Source organism: Meleagris gallopavo, chromosome 11 (genome assembly GCF_000146605.3).
Source record: "Meleagris gallopavo isolate NT-WF06-2002-E0010 breed Aviagen turkey brand Nicholas breeding stock chromosome 11, Turkey_5.1, whole genome shotgun sequence".
Taxonomy (NCBI): Eukaryota; Metazoa; Chordata; class Aves; order Galliformes; family Phasianidae; genus Meleagris; species Meleagris gallopavo.
Window position 1 is genome coordinate 9,332,775 of NC_015021.2, and position 14,459 is coordinate 9,347,233.

At 59.9% G+C, this 14,459-nt stretch overlaps 1 protein-coding gene across 1 annotated transcript; it reads right to left on the reverse strand.

Annotated features, from left to right (window-relative positions):
• Positions 1–6: 6 nt before the first annotated feature.
• On the reverse strand, positions 7–13,013 carry LOC100543177 (kinesin-like protein KIF1A). The gene is made up of 23 exons (XM_010716520.1): positions 12,876–13,013; positions 12,711–12,796; positions 12,366–12,504; positions 12,092–12,260; positions 11,629–11,719; positions 11,360–11,478; positions 11,141–11,196; positions 9,914–10,022; positions 9,733–9,799; positions 9,554–9,638; positions 9,213–9,318; positions 7,853–7,879; positions 5,389–5,503; positions 4,965–5,098; positions 4,768–4,829; positions 4,502–4,647; positions 4,024–4,236; positions 3,826–3,903; positions 3,469–3,647; positions 3,208–3,354; positions 2,864–3,056; positions 2,672–2,790; positions 7–2,136 (listed from the first exon to the last, which is right to left on the reverse strand). Exons 3-23 carry the CDS (start codon positions 12,472–12,474, stop codon positions 2,094–2,096), a joined length of 2,367 nt encoding a protein of 788 aa, XP_010714822.1. The 5' UTR covers positions 12,475–12,504; positions 12,711–12,796; positions 12,876–13,013; the 3' UTR covers positions 7–2,093.
• Positions 13,014–14,459: the final 1,446 nt, after the last annotated feature.

Genomic DNA, 14,459 nt, shown 5'->3' on the forward strand with positions numbered 1-14,459 from the left:
CGGGGAGGAGGGGGCACGGGAGCGGGGTGGGAACGGCTGCGGTCCCGCGTGGGGCCGAGAGGATGCGGGGCTGAAACGGGCCTCGAGCTGCGGGCCTCGAGCCCGGCCCCACGGCGTGCTCTGCAGGTTGGCTGGCCTCAGGCACGCCTCGGAGCCGGGCCCGCAGCCCTGCATGGCCGCCAGAGCGGTGTCTGGTTGCTGGCAGACACCGGGCCCGGCCCTGTCGGAAGGCCTCTGCCGGGAGCTGCCTTCACCCCGCAGGAGCCTCTCGCCCCCAGGCAGGAGTTGGGCCAAACTGGGATCCTACCAACGAGGGAAACAGCCGAACGGGGAGCCGTGCGCCCGGCCACCCCCGTCCTCCGCGTCCCTGCGGGTTTACAAAGGAGCAAACGGGGTGGAGGGACGGCCTCTGCCCAGCACCGCACCGACAACACAGGGGACAACGTAGGGATGTGCGGTGGTGGGGCCGAGATGTGGCCGTGCTGTGCAAATTAAGGTTGGCTGTGAATGCGTGACAGCGAAGCGAAGCCCGGCAGGGCCTGGGGATGTGCGGGGGAAGGCGCCCGCCTTCCTGCCCGGAGCTGCATGGGCCACCCTCGGGAAGCCCTGAAGTGAAGCACCCACGCTCGGCAAAACGACCAACGAACAGACGAGAGGAGGGACGTGAGCGATGGGTGCGGGATTTGTTGGGGAGGAGGAGGCTGTGGGGAGCCCCGCCAGCACGGCTGTGCTGCAGCCATAGACTGAGTTATCTATGGAGGCGAGGGGAGGAAGGTGGGATTGCACTTCTGGAACGGGGGTGTGGGGTACGAAAACGCCAGCTATGAAAGTAAGAAGCCCCGGCCTCTCTGCTCCCCACCATCCCCACCCTGACGCTGGTCTCTGCACTGCCCGATCGCCTGCCTCAGCCCTGTTCTTCCTGCAGGAGGGGACAGCAGAGCTTTGGGGGACGAGGAGCGGTGGGGCTGGGATGGCTGCTCCGAACCCCGGCTCCTGGGGAACTTTGTCAGCCAGCTTTGGGAACAGCCTGCCCAGCCTCAATGCTCTCCCCCCCATGGCGATGCTGACCTCCGCAGCTGTTTGGTAGGAGGCCCTGGGGGCAGCATGGGAACAGCCAACATGAGCTGCATTTCAGGCACCGGACAGAAAAAGGAGCCCAAATACACTTGCTCTCAGTGAGGCACAACCATCCCACGGGGCTCGGGCGGTTGGCTCGTCCATGTGCATGTGGGTGCCCTGGCCGCCCAAAACAGCGTGCGTCCCCACCAGAGGTAGATGGGGCAGGGAGGAATTGCCTCGCTTGGGAAGACGTGGTGCCTGGTCTGGTCACTGCTTCTGGGAAAAGTAGTTTAAGTGCTGGGGGGGCAAAGCAGAAGGTTGAGGGAAGGATGGGGAGAGAGGGCGAGCGCACTGCAGTCGCCGTGTTTGGTCCCTTCTCCCAGAAAGGTGTCTCTGAGAGAGGGGCTGTGGTGGCCTTGGCACCAGCCCGCTGCCAAGCCTCTCCCCGGCTCAGGGGAGGCATTGTTCGGGGGCCGGAACCCAGTGTATGGGTTTTTGTGATGTAAATAGAAATAAATACTTTATAAATATAATCTTAAACTACTGACACCTGATTTTGCCCTGCCATCTTTTGTAGAAACAATAAATTAGGAAATCCCCATACCTAAACTACCACTTTCCCTTCACGTGGAAGCAATTCCTCCTGATTTCTCATCTCTGAGCTTTACGACACTGCTACCTCTGTAGATCAAAGACCAGCTTTTAACCGGATCTACCCTCCTTGCTCTCTCCTCTCCGAAAGGAACCTTTCAGGAGCGTTACAGGTTGTGTGACATGAAGGCCACCCATGGGGGGACGGGCAGAAGATCACATGCACACAAGAGATCCTGCCCAGGTGGGACCAGGCGTTTGCAGCTACGAACAGAAATGAGTTTCCCCCGTGAAGGTGTAGATCGAGACGGATCCTTCCATGGAGCAGGCAGCTGGGGCAGCAGATGGTGTGAGAGATCGGATGTTAACATGGGGACTCTTGAGACAGAATCTGCTATCTTGATCCTGTTGGCAGACGGATGATGTGGAGGGTGGTTTTCAGGTTAGATTCTCATCTGGGCTGTTCTCCTTCTGGACAGCTTGGACCTGAATTGGAAACCAAGAGACAAAAGAAGTCAGAGATGAGGAAATGGAGATCTGGGGTATCTTGGGTGCAGGCTGGTTCTTGAATCCAGCTGGAACCAGTGAGGCATGGGGTTAACGGTGCTCCTTTGCTAGGGCTCACAAATCTCTGCATTGGTTCCTATTCCCCTTCTGCAATTTGAGAGGATGTCAAGAACTTCTTGACATGTTCTCAAGAAAAGCAAAGGCTCAGTTGCTGCATATGGGTGCTGCTTTGAGCTCGTCTCTGTACCAGCCACAACATGGCCCTTGGTTAAGTGAGGAGGAGTAACTCTTTACAGCTATAAAGTGGCGGAGCTGAAATCGTAATTAACATGTCCCAAACTCTGTCAGCTTAGAGCCCTTTCCATCCCAGCCTGGCTCAGCAGGCACTCCGCGTGTCTGGTGAGAAAGGACAGCAGCTTGCAGCCCAGGGACAGCACTCAGCTGCTGGTGACCTCCCCACCCCTTCCTACAGCTCATTCACCAAAGCGTGCTCCTTCTGTCACCCACTCCGTACCTTATGGACCCGGCCAGGAGGGGGTTGAAGGCATAGAGCCAGTCGTGCATGTCCTTGTCACTGCTTGCCTGCAGCAGGATGCCCCGGTGCTCCGTACACACCGCAAACGTGTTGGGGGTCTGCTAGGGGAGAGCTTGGGGTCAGCACCTTGCCCCAGGGTGTTGAGGCTCCCCATGTGAGGCTGGCACCCACCTTCAGCATGGCCTGCTGGTCCTCACTGTACTCCACTTGGGCCTTGGAGAGGTTGAGTATGGCCCTCTCCACTGAGTCCTTGTCTGAGTTGTAGATGTAGACATATGGGCGCCTGACCACCACAAAACGCTTCACCCACCCATTGGTGTGGGGCTCCAGGAAGTGCAGGTAGCCCTTTTTGGAGACGATGGGGCTGCAGAAAGACAGAGAGGGCTGGATCAGGCTGGGACATGGGCTGCAAGGAGGTGGCTGCAGTAGAGCACTGTCACCTTTCACCCCCAAGCCACTGGTTGCCCCCTCCGTCCCTTTAGGCGTCCCCTCCTGGCCTCTCTGTTGGCTCCTACCTGACTCGGATCTCCTGAATGTCAGGCACCAGCTGCCGCTGAGGCTCCTTCTCATCCTCAGGCCAGCGGGACGGGGACTTCTTCTGCTCTCCTTCCACAACAGGCTCCAGGTCAGGACTCTCCACCCTGGAGGAGACCTGTGGGGTTCTGGGAGGAGAAAGGATAGCGTTGGAGGAGGATGCAGAGCAACCATCAGGTGGGACCATGCCAGAGCAGTACTGCCATCCTGCTCGGTGAACACTGGGGACTCAACCTTCATACCTGACTTCCATGGTGTTGTAGCGTCCTTCCACCAGCGACGGGCAGGTTGAGGAGGGGGTGAGGGTGGTGACCCCGAGAGCCGACATGGAGGGGTCTCTCATCAGGGTCACAGACATTTCAGACAGCTGTGGAGGAGCGGAGGTGTGGACTGGAGTCTCTGCCCGAAGCCGGGCACAGCTCTGGCCGGGGCAGGGAGAGGAACGTGCATATGGGTGCTCTGGGAGCAGCCAGGCGAGCAGAGGGTGGCAGCAGGGCCACCCGCAGACCCACCCCTGCCCTGCGAGCCCCAGTCCCCACGCGTCCCTCCCAGCCATCACCAGCCCTGCAGACCCCAAGTTTCTGTCACAGCCCCGGTACCTTGCTCTCGCTGGCGCTGATGCAGACATGGCTGTGGCTGTACTCGCGGTTGAAGGTGTGCGTGAGCAGGCGCAGGCACTGCGGGCAGATGAGGATGATGGTGTAGGAGGTTCCTTCTTCCACCCCCACCGCCTTTCCCACCGCGTCGCTACCACCATGCCCGCCCCCCTGGGAACCTCTTCGGCTCCAGGATGGTACCTTCACGGCCAGCTCCTTCTGCCTCTCACTGGGGGTTTCGGGAGGAGAGGTCCGTCCTTCTGGGGCCCCATCAGCCGAGAGTGGGGAGGAGACGCAGGAGGTGCTTCGGGACTCGGAGTCCTCGCTGGAGCACGGGGACAGGGTCTCCAGGCCCAGCCGCTGGGTTGTCTCCAGCTTCTCACGCAGCAGCAGGTAGTGCCTGGTTTTCTCCACCTGGGTGAGAGCATCTCTGCTCAGCACCAGACTTCCCCCTGCCCAGCTTGGAGGCATTTTTTGGGGCACACGCTTCCCACCCCCCATTAACCCAGCTGCGTATTGGCTTTGAGTCTGCAGGCACCTGGCTAGCATCAGTGCAGTAGGAACAGAGCCCCACGGCACAAAGCCAGGAGGGCTGAGAATCCTGGGTGTGTTTTGGCACCCTCTGTTGCAAAGTGTGGAATTTCAGCCCCGAGAAGCTCTTCCCAGCCCAACATCTTACTTCTTGCAGGAGGCTGAGCTTCTCCAGCTCCCACTGATGGTCGAGAATGAGGCTGTCGCTGCGGGGCCGCCAGCCAGCCAGGTTCTCTTCTCCCCGCACATAGGCTACGGAGGTGTCCAGTACGCGCCGGCGCCGCCTCTGCATGCCTTTGGAGTCAAACATGTGGCTCAGAGGACAGACACATGGCTCAAAGGATAGGAGCACGGCTCAGGCACTCATAGAATCACACACACCACAACCCTGCGGTGAACCCGCATGGCACCCACCTGGACTTCCAGCATCCGCCACACGGCACAGGCTCAGCTCATAGACACCAGTCACGCGGTTGCTGTAAGCAAAGGGGGATGTCACCTGATTCTGTTCCCAGGCTCTGAGGTTTTCCCCACATTCCAGGGCAGCACTGGGTGCTGGAAGCATTGCTTGTCCCCTCTCCTCCCTCCCAAAACCAGGAAGACGTTGGTACCTCTCTGAGGCCCGCAGGCTGCCGCTGCCAAAGAGGTTGCGGATGGAGCGGGAGGCGGGGAGCTTGGCATCTCGGGAATAGAAAACCATGCAGAAATCTTTGGTGATGACAGCAGGCTGGGTGCAGTTCTCCATCTGCAGCAGGGTGGGGAAGAGAGGAGAGCAGAGGCGTTGTGTCAAGGGGGTGCATGGGTTATACAGGCAGCACCCCTTTGCCGTGCAGCCCATGGAAGGCAGGAAGGGCTGGAAAAGCCCCTGCCTTTCCCCATTAACGAGCAAGGGCAGCATCCCAGTGTCCTCCTGGGCTGTGCTTGCAAGTGGGGAGCTGCCAGAGGAACACCCCCGAGGGCTACACTCCACTGGGAAAACCACAATGGTGAGGGAACAGCCATTTGTGTTGTAATGTCACAGAGATGGGTCCTTGCCTCGATGTAGGCGGAGAGGGTGATGTAGATTTTCTCCCGGTATGGGGTGACACGATTGAGCAGCAGTGAATTGTGCATAGAGCTGTCCCACGCTGTCTCAAACTGGTAGAAAGTCCTGCCAAGACAGAGCAGAGCAGGTGAAACAATCTCCCTGAAATCCAGCCAGACAGCAGGGAGACACTTCCCTTCCTCCCTCCCTCTGCAGCGCTGCAGCAGGCCTGCAGGGATACATGGGCATGCATGGGACATTTGGGGGCAGCCACTCTGGGGGATGCAGGCTCAAGGCAAAGCCAAGGCAGAATGGGTGCAGCGGGAGGGAGACGGGTGCCCTTGAATTGTGCGCAGGGGTTTGGGAGCAGGGGGGCTCAGCCGAGTGCAAGGCAAGGCAGGGAATGGGGGACAAAAGGACAGAGGAGGGAGCATGTCCCCAGAGCTCAAGGCGAACTGCCACCTCCAGCACACCCAGGCCAGCACCCTGCCACCCATCAGCACTCTGGGAGCAGCTGTCACCATTCGAGTGATGACAGCCAGAGTAGGAAGGAGAGAGGATGCTCAGCATGGAGGGACAGACCCCACCAGCAAAGTCCCCACCAGGAGATAGGGCCCAGGATTTGGATGCTGTGGGACAGTCCCTCCTGTTCCTTGGCCACTTCCCTCTGTCCCTGCCCGCTGCCTCATTCTGTGCTTTCCATCTCTGCACTGTGCACTGGTGAGTCCAGGCAGGAGCTGGGGGGTGAGCACTGGTGGGACCCCATAAAGGACGGCGCATAGCAGAGCAGTGGCTGCACTTTGGGGTCTGGACAGTACAGTAATGAGAAGGGGGAAGCAGGAGGCAGCTCTGGGGACCCCAGCATTACCTCCCCATTGCCAGGGCACCCACACTCACAACACTCCCAAGGCCACCCCGGCCCCTTTGTGAGCACCCCCAGGCAGCCAGAACTGAGCTGCACTGGGGCCAAGAGTGGAGCAGGCTCCCAGCACGGAGGGCTTTGGCTGCACCCATGGGTGCATGGCCATTGCCCCTGCCTGGGGCACCATGCTGGAGAGCAGCGAGTCACTCTCTCAGAGGTGTTGCCTATGTGAATACCACGAGAGACAGAGTCAAAGCAAAGGATCACTTTTCAGACACAGAGCGCTTGAGAAGAAAGAGCTCCCAAGGGAGGATATAAGAGAAGAGGAGAGTAAGGGAGAGGGGGGAGAAGAGCAAAAAGCGAAGGAACGAGGCAAAGGAGAAAGAGAGAGAAGCAGGAGGGACCATTCCGAGCATATGCACGCAAAATACCTAGTGTCATTTCCGAATGAAATGCTATAAGTGGAAGGCAACCCAGGACAAACACACACACGTACACACACAGAAAAACGAAACATCAGAAAGCATCATCTGGACGGGGCCATCGCGTGCCCTGTGGCAACCACTGCCCAGGATGGGGCCAACTGGGGTGCCAGGAGGAGCAGGATGGCACAAGGGTCTGCCCTGGGGCTGCTCCGGGGGCCGGGGAGAGCCCAGTGGAGCCCAACAACCATCAGAGCCCATCTCAGTACCCACACTGCGGATGGAGCTGTGCCCAAAGGGAATTCCTCACCAGGCGTGGTGGCTGTTCCTCGCTCCACAGTGGTTGCTTCTTGTGCCATTAAACAATGCATCACTGCTCACATTCCTCTGGCCCCCAAATCAGGGTCAAAGGATTGTTCAGGGAGAGCACCCCAAGGTTTAATCGCTTTATGGATGTTGCAGCAAGCCCTCTGCAGCCCCACACGTTCCTCTCTTAACTCTACCCTGACTGCAGGACCCCTCCAATGATCTCAGAGCAGCTTCTGCACTCCCGGGGCCTGAAAATTGCCTGCATTAAGGCAATGAAGAGATCCCCAAGCGCCCCACTGGTGTGGGATGCTGCCAGACAGACAGACAGATGTCCTCAGTTGTCCTGAGCAGGATCAGCCTCCAGCTGCTGCAGGGAACCCAGAGCTCCACTGGGTCTTGGCAGACCCCATCCCTGCTGCATCCACCTTTGCCATGTATATGTCGCACCTACACCTGAAGGAGGGCTGCACATGGCTGCAGGCTGCGCGTACACCCGGCACGCGTCCCCACACAGCCTGCCATGCCGTGCCCTCCCCACACAGGGCCGGGGCAGGGGGCCAGGACCGCGTGTCCAGAGCTGGATGCCGGATAGCTGGGAGAGCAGCAGTGTGAAAAGTCAAAAAGCAAACAAAAACGGGGCGATGAGAGCGCAGGCCAGCGAGAGCAAGGAGGAGCGAGAGCACGATCCAAACAAACAGCAAAACCCGCAGGGAAGTGCGGCATGAGAGAGAGGTGCCAAGGATGCGGGGAGAGGAGGGGGACGTGGAGAGGGGGCTGGAAACCCAAGTGCCGCCGGCAGCGGGACTGAGAGTGCTGAGGTGCGGGGAGAGAGGGGAGAGAGTGGAGGGGGTGGAAAAAAAAAACAATGGAAACAAATAATACCTAGGCATATCCGAATCAAGAAACTGCCTGCGAAAACACAAAACAATCACATGGTTAGTGTGGGCTCAGATGGGCAGCGGCAGCAGCGGTTTGGGAGGAAAGCAAGGAAAGGCCTTGGGCTCTGCACCCCAGGGCTGCCTGGGGGCAGCAGGGTCCCGGCGGCTGCCACGGAAGGTCCAGAAGGATACGGGAGGAGGGCAGAGCCAGGGCTGCTGTCGGCGATGGAGGCGGCGGGGCGGACGATAGCAAAGCAGGGAGCGGAAGCAGCCTGGGAGGAGGGCGAAGGCAGACACCGCTCTGCCTGCTGCCATCCTTGGCCTCATGTCCCGGCAGGCGGCTGGGGTCGAAGCATGCGGGACATGGCAGGATGGAAGCGCGGGGTTGCTGCAGCGGCCCCTCGGTGTCCTGCTGGGAGCCAGCATTCTCTGTCCCCCCACTGTGTCATCCAGCACCTGCTGCCCCCGCCATGGCATCCCAGGGGGTGGTGGGTACCCCATGGCCCCAATGCTTGGGGAAGGTGGGAGCCGTGTTCCTCTCCATCAGGCTATGCTGGGGCTGCTGAGATCAGATCTGGCCGCAGCCTGGACCAGAGCAGCTGCTGATGCACATCAGCATGGTCCCACTGCCTGTGTGCCTGAGTATAACATCCACGTGGCTCCCATAAGCCTCAGCCACCCGGCACAAACCATCACAGCTCTGTAAGTCTGAACCCTCCTCACCATTCTGAGGCCATCAGCCTCCTGCCTGGCCTCACTGCTGTCCCGGTGGGTGTGACAATGTCTGACACCTGCACGCACAGCCCGTGCCTAGGCGCTCCCTGCCTGCTGGCAGTGGGATGCAGTGTGGCCGGGAGCTGCTCCAGCAGCACTGCAGGGTGGCACCTCACAGGCAGGGCTGTCACTGACACACCAGTATGGGGGACAAGCCGCAGCGGGGAGGAGAAAAACAAAGAAAACAAAGAGAAAGACGGTCCCACTGCCATCCAGTGTGCTCCTATGCCACTCAAAGCTCAGCATCAGCCCCATCATTCCTTATCTTGTTGTGCCACCAACAAACGGTCACACTCTTGTCCCCACTGTCACAGTGCCCCACACTCACACGCTCCAACCACTCGGTGCGGCCACATCACAGCCGCAGTGCAGGAACAGCCCCCAGGACAGGTGTGAGGGACCTCGTGTCCCCCGTGGCCCTGGACACACGGGGATCAGCCATGAGCATGAAGCGGCATTTCCAGCCAGTTAGCTACAACACGAGACTGAGTTGGTGACAAGTGCAGCACAATGTCCTGTCACTGCCACTGAACAGGACCAGCTCCCTGTCTCCCCCAGCACTGCAATGCAAGAGAAGCATTGGCACGCACCGGTCGTCCTGCGAGGGGTGGATGTAGCCCGAGGACAGGATGTTCAGGGACAGGATGTTGGGGTCAATAAGAGACTCATCAGCTTCTGGAGTGTTCCGGATCCGACCTGCAAACAAAGCACAGGAACCCACTCAGGTCTCCTGCCAGGGTCCCTGTGTGTGGTGTGCACCCCCATGTCCTGCTGGCACTGTGGTGGCACCCACAGGGCAGTCACCGCTGTGCTATTGCAAGCCTGATAGTAAGAGAAAAGTGAATGGGATGGGAAAAAGAAGCACAGAAGCCTCTAGAGATGTGGAGGGGATTTGGAGGAGCTCCTTGCAACCCTGTCTGGCTTTGCTTACCCACAACCAGCTCCCGCACTTCCTTCCAGCGGATCAGGCTGCCTGTTTCATGCACCAAGGTGACGGTGATTCTCCTTTGGATGCCCTGAAAACGCCAAGAGCAGAGAGGATAGGGTGGTGATTAACAGCTCCTGGGCAGCGGGGCAGGAGCAGGGGGTTGGGTTCTGGGCAGGGTGTACCTGGTGGAGGAGGAAGGTCCCGTGGCACGGCATGCCTCCACGGTGATCCACCACAGCCGGGATGTAGCTGGAAGAGAGGACAGTGGTGGGACACAGCTCTGCTCATGTGCCCAAACCCTCCGTGCTTCCCAGAGGTGCCAACCACCACGCTGCCTCCATCCCTCCTCCACCCAGGACTTACTCGCCGTTGGCCTCCAGCTCGCAGATCTCGAAGAAGACCATCAGGTCATACTTGCACTGGCAGGGCCCAGCACTGGGACGAGTCATGGTGCTTAGCTTAGTGGCGGGCACTGTAAGGAGTGGGAAGCACAACTTAACTCGGAGGCAGAAAGGGGGAGGTTGCTGCTGAGGTTGGGGGCATATGGAAGCAAGCGGAGGGACATAGAGCAGGCAGGACCTGGGGACAAGCAGGGCCACCAGGCAGGTGGCAACAAGGCAGGAGGCAGCACGCAGCACTACCAGAGGGATACAGCCCCATCCTGGGCACCTCATGGGCACTTCCTCCCACTCCCAAAGCAGAGCAGTGAGGGTTCAAGATGGGGCTTTTCCTGGAACACCTGACCAACCCCAGAAGGGACAGGAACAGGTCCCAAACCACATAGCACAGCTCCAGCACCAGTGGAGCAGCTCAGGGACAGCCGGATTGCTGGCTGAGACGGGACCCCTGGTGCTGGAGAGGGAGATGGGCAGGCATCACAGCAAACCACCGCACTCAGCAAAACCACAGCAATTCGGGTCTCAGCAGACGAAGGCAGCAGGGACTCATGTAGCCCCTGGGAGGTGGCCTCAGGAGCACCATGCCATCCGCACTGCTATCCTGTGCCCCCCAGGGGACAGCTGCTGGCCCTGCTGCAGGCTCACGCGGGCACGAACCCGGCTTCTGCGCCTTCCCGATGGCGCGGTCCGCGGCAGGCAGGGGCGGTGGGCAGACGGGCTCCTCCATGCCACGCCGCAGGAGGGAGGTGGCGGCGGTGGCGGCCGCCAGAGCGTGCCCAGAGAGCATGTCCAGGAGTGAGCCTGCCAGCACGGCTGGCACTGGGCAGTGGGTGAGCCGGAGGGGGCTGGAGTGCTCTTTTGAGGAGGGAGGGAAACAAACAGAAAGGGCAACACAAAGCAAAGCGGTTACGCACAGACACTTTGGCACAAGGGAGGGATGCTGCGGGGCTGCCATGAGAGCAAGGGGAGAAGATGTTTGCAAAGGGGTTTGCGTCAGCCAAACACTGAGCGAGCAGGTGCCAAAGGGCCTCCGGGTGCTCTGGAGCAGGACACATTTTGTGATGTCTCTGAGCTTCTGCCATCCAGCCCTGCTCTGCAGGCATGTGGCACAGGGCACTGGGAGCGGGGCATAGTGGGGAATGTGCTCTGCGACCTGGGGACCGTGGGAGAGGAGCAGGACACCATCCCCTACCTGGCTTGGAGAGTGGCATCACCCGTGGGAAGTGGCGCCGGGATGGCCTCAGCGGGCTGCAGAGAGAACACGTGTGGATAAAAGCCACCGTGGCAGAAACTGGTCCCAACCTGGACCACCCACCTCCATGTAACCTCGGAGCCAGGAGTGCTGTTCCAGCCTGGCCTCGTGGCACCAGGGGAAAGCACAATGAGCCACACGTGATCCACACGCACTCACCTGAGGACATCCTTGCAGAGGGGTGGGAAGGGATGTTGTTGGTAGTGCCCAAACACCTCAAATACAATCGGCTGGCTCTTGATGTATTCGATGAAGGACTTGGTCACCTCCACAGCAATCTGAGAGAAAGAAAGAGCACCTGAGCACACTATCTAGTTTGGAAAGGGATGTGATGTGCTGGGAAAGCAGGCTGAGGAGGAAGGTGCTGCTCTAGGGATGGGCACTGGCAGCTGTGCAGGTGAGGGGGAGCCAGAGGGGAAGGTGCTCACGTTTTGGACATGGTAGAAACCCAGGGGTGGCCCTCGCCCTGTGTTCTTCAAGGGCTCTGTTGAAAAGGCCTCGTCGTGGCGATGGATGAAGCTGCAAAGGGAAGGGAAATCATGTGGGGACTGCAGGGCAGCACAGAGGAGCAGGAGTAGGAGAGAGGACAGGAACTTAGCCTGTGCTGTCACCTTGGCAAGGCTGGCATAGAAAGACATCCCACCCTGATCTGCACCACCCCCCAGTGCCTGTGAAACACCCTCCCTTGCTTTTCCCAGTGACCAAATACGTGTCCAGGCAGAGACAGAGGCTCATCCCACGTCTTTTGGTTTTCGAAGAAAGACTTGGATGGAACGGAAGCAGAGTGTGGGATGAAGCTTGCAACACTATTCCTGCTCTGGGGCAACCAAGGGAGGTGAAGGCCAGAGCATAGAGGGACACAACAGCCTGGGGGGGTCACCATGATCTCACTTGAACTGGCAAAAGATATCCGCGTATTCTGCTGAGATGCTGGAGGCTTGCAGGACGGTCACTCGGAACGTGAAGATGCTGCCCAGCTTCAGGTGGTCTAGAGCTGCCTCCAGAGGCCCATCCATCGTGGACTTCTCAGGGCTGTCCAGGAGAAGGTCCTCTGGGGTCACTGTGGGGATAGGAGAGCCCTCAGCAGGAGGAACTGTGCTGATGCTGAGCTGCTGCTGGGGACGTGGGCTTTCTGTGCTCAGACGCCCCGCTGGGTGCCGCTCACCTGCACAGGTGTTGTTGTTGACTTCGTCGGCGGAGGGCCCCAAGTCACTGATCTGCCCCTGGCCCTCAACGATGCGCAGCTCCTCCTGGGAGGTCCCCGAGCGAGACATCCCTACAGCGGGGCAGGACTCGGACTGGAACTGGAGGGCGATGGAGGAACGAGGCTGAGGGAGCTGCCACCACCGCAGCGCCCAAAGGAGGGCAGCCCCAGCCCGGAGACACGGCTCCTCGAGGGGCAGTGCCCGGGCCGGATGGTACCCAAGGCAGAGCAGCTGGGCACCACCTTACAGGGTGAGAGCCGTGGTCTCTGCAGCCAACCCCATCCCAGTCCCCGCTGTGGTCATACCTTCTCAAAGTGCTGATCGTCAAAGGAGATTTTCGCTGTCCCTGACTGCCGCACGCCAGAACCGTAGTCCGGGGCTTCCTCGTCGGCTGCAGGAGGAAAGCAGCAAGGTGTTGGCGGGACGCTAGGGGACACGCAGGCCGAAGCAGCACCAGGGCCAGTCCCTACCTGAGATGGCTTGGACGGCCACGCGCAGGAAGCCCTTCACCTCGCCCTTCTCGCTGACGATGGCCACGCGGTGCACCAGGGGCACGGGGTACAGCAGGTTGCTGAGGTAGACGAAGGCCCTGCCAGGGGGAGAAGCAACACGGGAGCGCCGTCACCGCCTCCGCCCGAGCATCCCAGAGCGCGGGTGGCGGCCGCCGGCGGCCAGGTCCCAAGTCCCATGTCACCGCTGCAAAGCAAAGCCATGAGGGGCAGCCAGGGCCAGCGCGGGGCGGGGAGCGGGCGAGCCGGCGTCTCTCCGGCTGTCGCATCCTAGGGAGGGGGCAAGCTGGGCAGAGGACCGTCTTGGTGGTGACGAGCCGGAGGATGGGGGCAGGAGGTGCCGTGAGAGAGCTGGGGGTGCTGCGGAGGCAACGGGGGGCGGGCGAGGCAAGGACAGGATGGGAAGGGAGGGAGGGAAGGAGGAAGAGGCTGGCGGGAGCAAAGGATGGGGGGAGGAGAAGGTCCTGGCCTGGGCATCAGAGCCTCTGCAGGTGAACCTGCTCTGGGCGGTGGTGGCTGGAGGTGGCTGGGGATGCTGTGAGGTGTGACTGGTGGCATGCACGTGTCCCCACGCCGTGTCCCGCCTGGTGCCACCGCGGGGTTCCGGTGTGACTGCTGAGTTCCCCGGGACCTTCTCCACGTATCCGGGCTGGGCACAGGCACGTGGCATTCCTCAGTCATTTGGCTTCCGCTTGCTGCCTTCCTTGAGTTCACAGCTGGCCGGCTCAGCCTCTCCCTCCCTAGCTGGGAGCTGGTGACAAATGTTGGTCCTTTCTGACCAAGACACCATAGAGGTCCTTCCACCATTTAGAGGTCCTTCTAGCACTCATGTCCTCAGCAGGGATAGCTTGTTTCTGCTTTCCCATGTGTCTCAAAATGTGATGTCCTTGTGTCCTGTGGGTAGAGATCCTGAAGGCAACAGTCAGGACACATCAGCTTCAGGAGGCTCCCCAAGGCAAATGCAGACATCCCCAGGTGGCTGGCTTCCTAACCTCACAGGCATCCAAACGGCATCTGAAAGGTTCTTGCAGAAAAGGCCACAGCCCTGTGTTTAAAGATTCAGCCTTGCAGAGGTGCAGAGGTTCTCCCTGCTGCTGCTGCAGCTTGGGCCAACCTCAAACCAAGCCTTCTTCCACCCAAAAGTCCGAGGCTTTTTCCACCCAAAACAACTCCAGGAGGGGTTGAATGCAATCCCCCACCGAGCATCTCTCCCCAGCTCTTCTTGTTGGCCACCGGGGCTCAAGTAGGCATGGATTTGGGGCTGCCTGCCCGTGAACAATTCTCCTGCCCCAAAGTCAGTGGACAGCCCATCAGGATGAATCCGAGGGATGGAGGAGGGAGGGAAGATGGGGAGGGAAGGACAAGAGGATGGGGAGGAGGGGGACAAGTGTGTCACTAGAGGAAGGAGGGCAGGGACACTAACCACAAGATTGGTGAGGTGCAAAGATGGCATGCTCAGACCAAAGAAAAGCCTTTCCAAAGGAAGACAAAAGTGAAATAACCCCAATTTTTGCTAAAGCTTTGGAGAGAGAGAGCCAGCAGCTA

Coding starts and splice junctions, on each gene's coding strand:
- LOC100543177 (XM_010716520.1), bottom strand. CDS start 12,474: ATGTCTCGCTCGGGGACCTCCCAGGAGGAGCTGCGCATCGTTGAGGGC. Junction 11,197..11,359: donor CTCTGCAAGGATGTCCTCAG/GTGAGTGCGTGT, acceptor TTCTCTCTGCAG/CCCGCTGAGGCCATCCCGGC. Junction 3,057..3,207: donor ATTCAGGAGATCCGAGTCAG/GTAGGAGCCAAC, acceptor GTCTTTCTGCAG/CCCCATCGTCTCCAAAAAGG.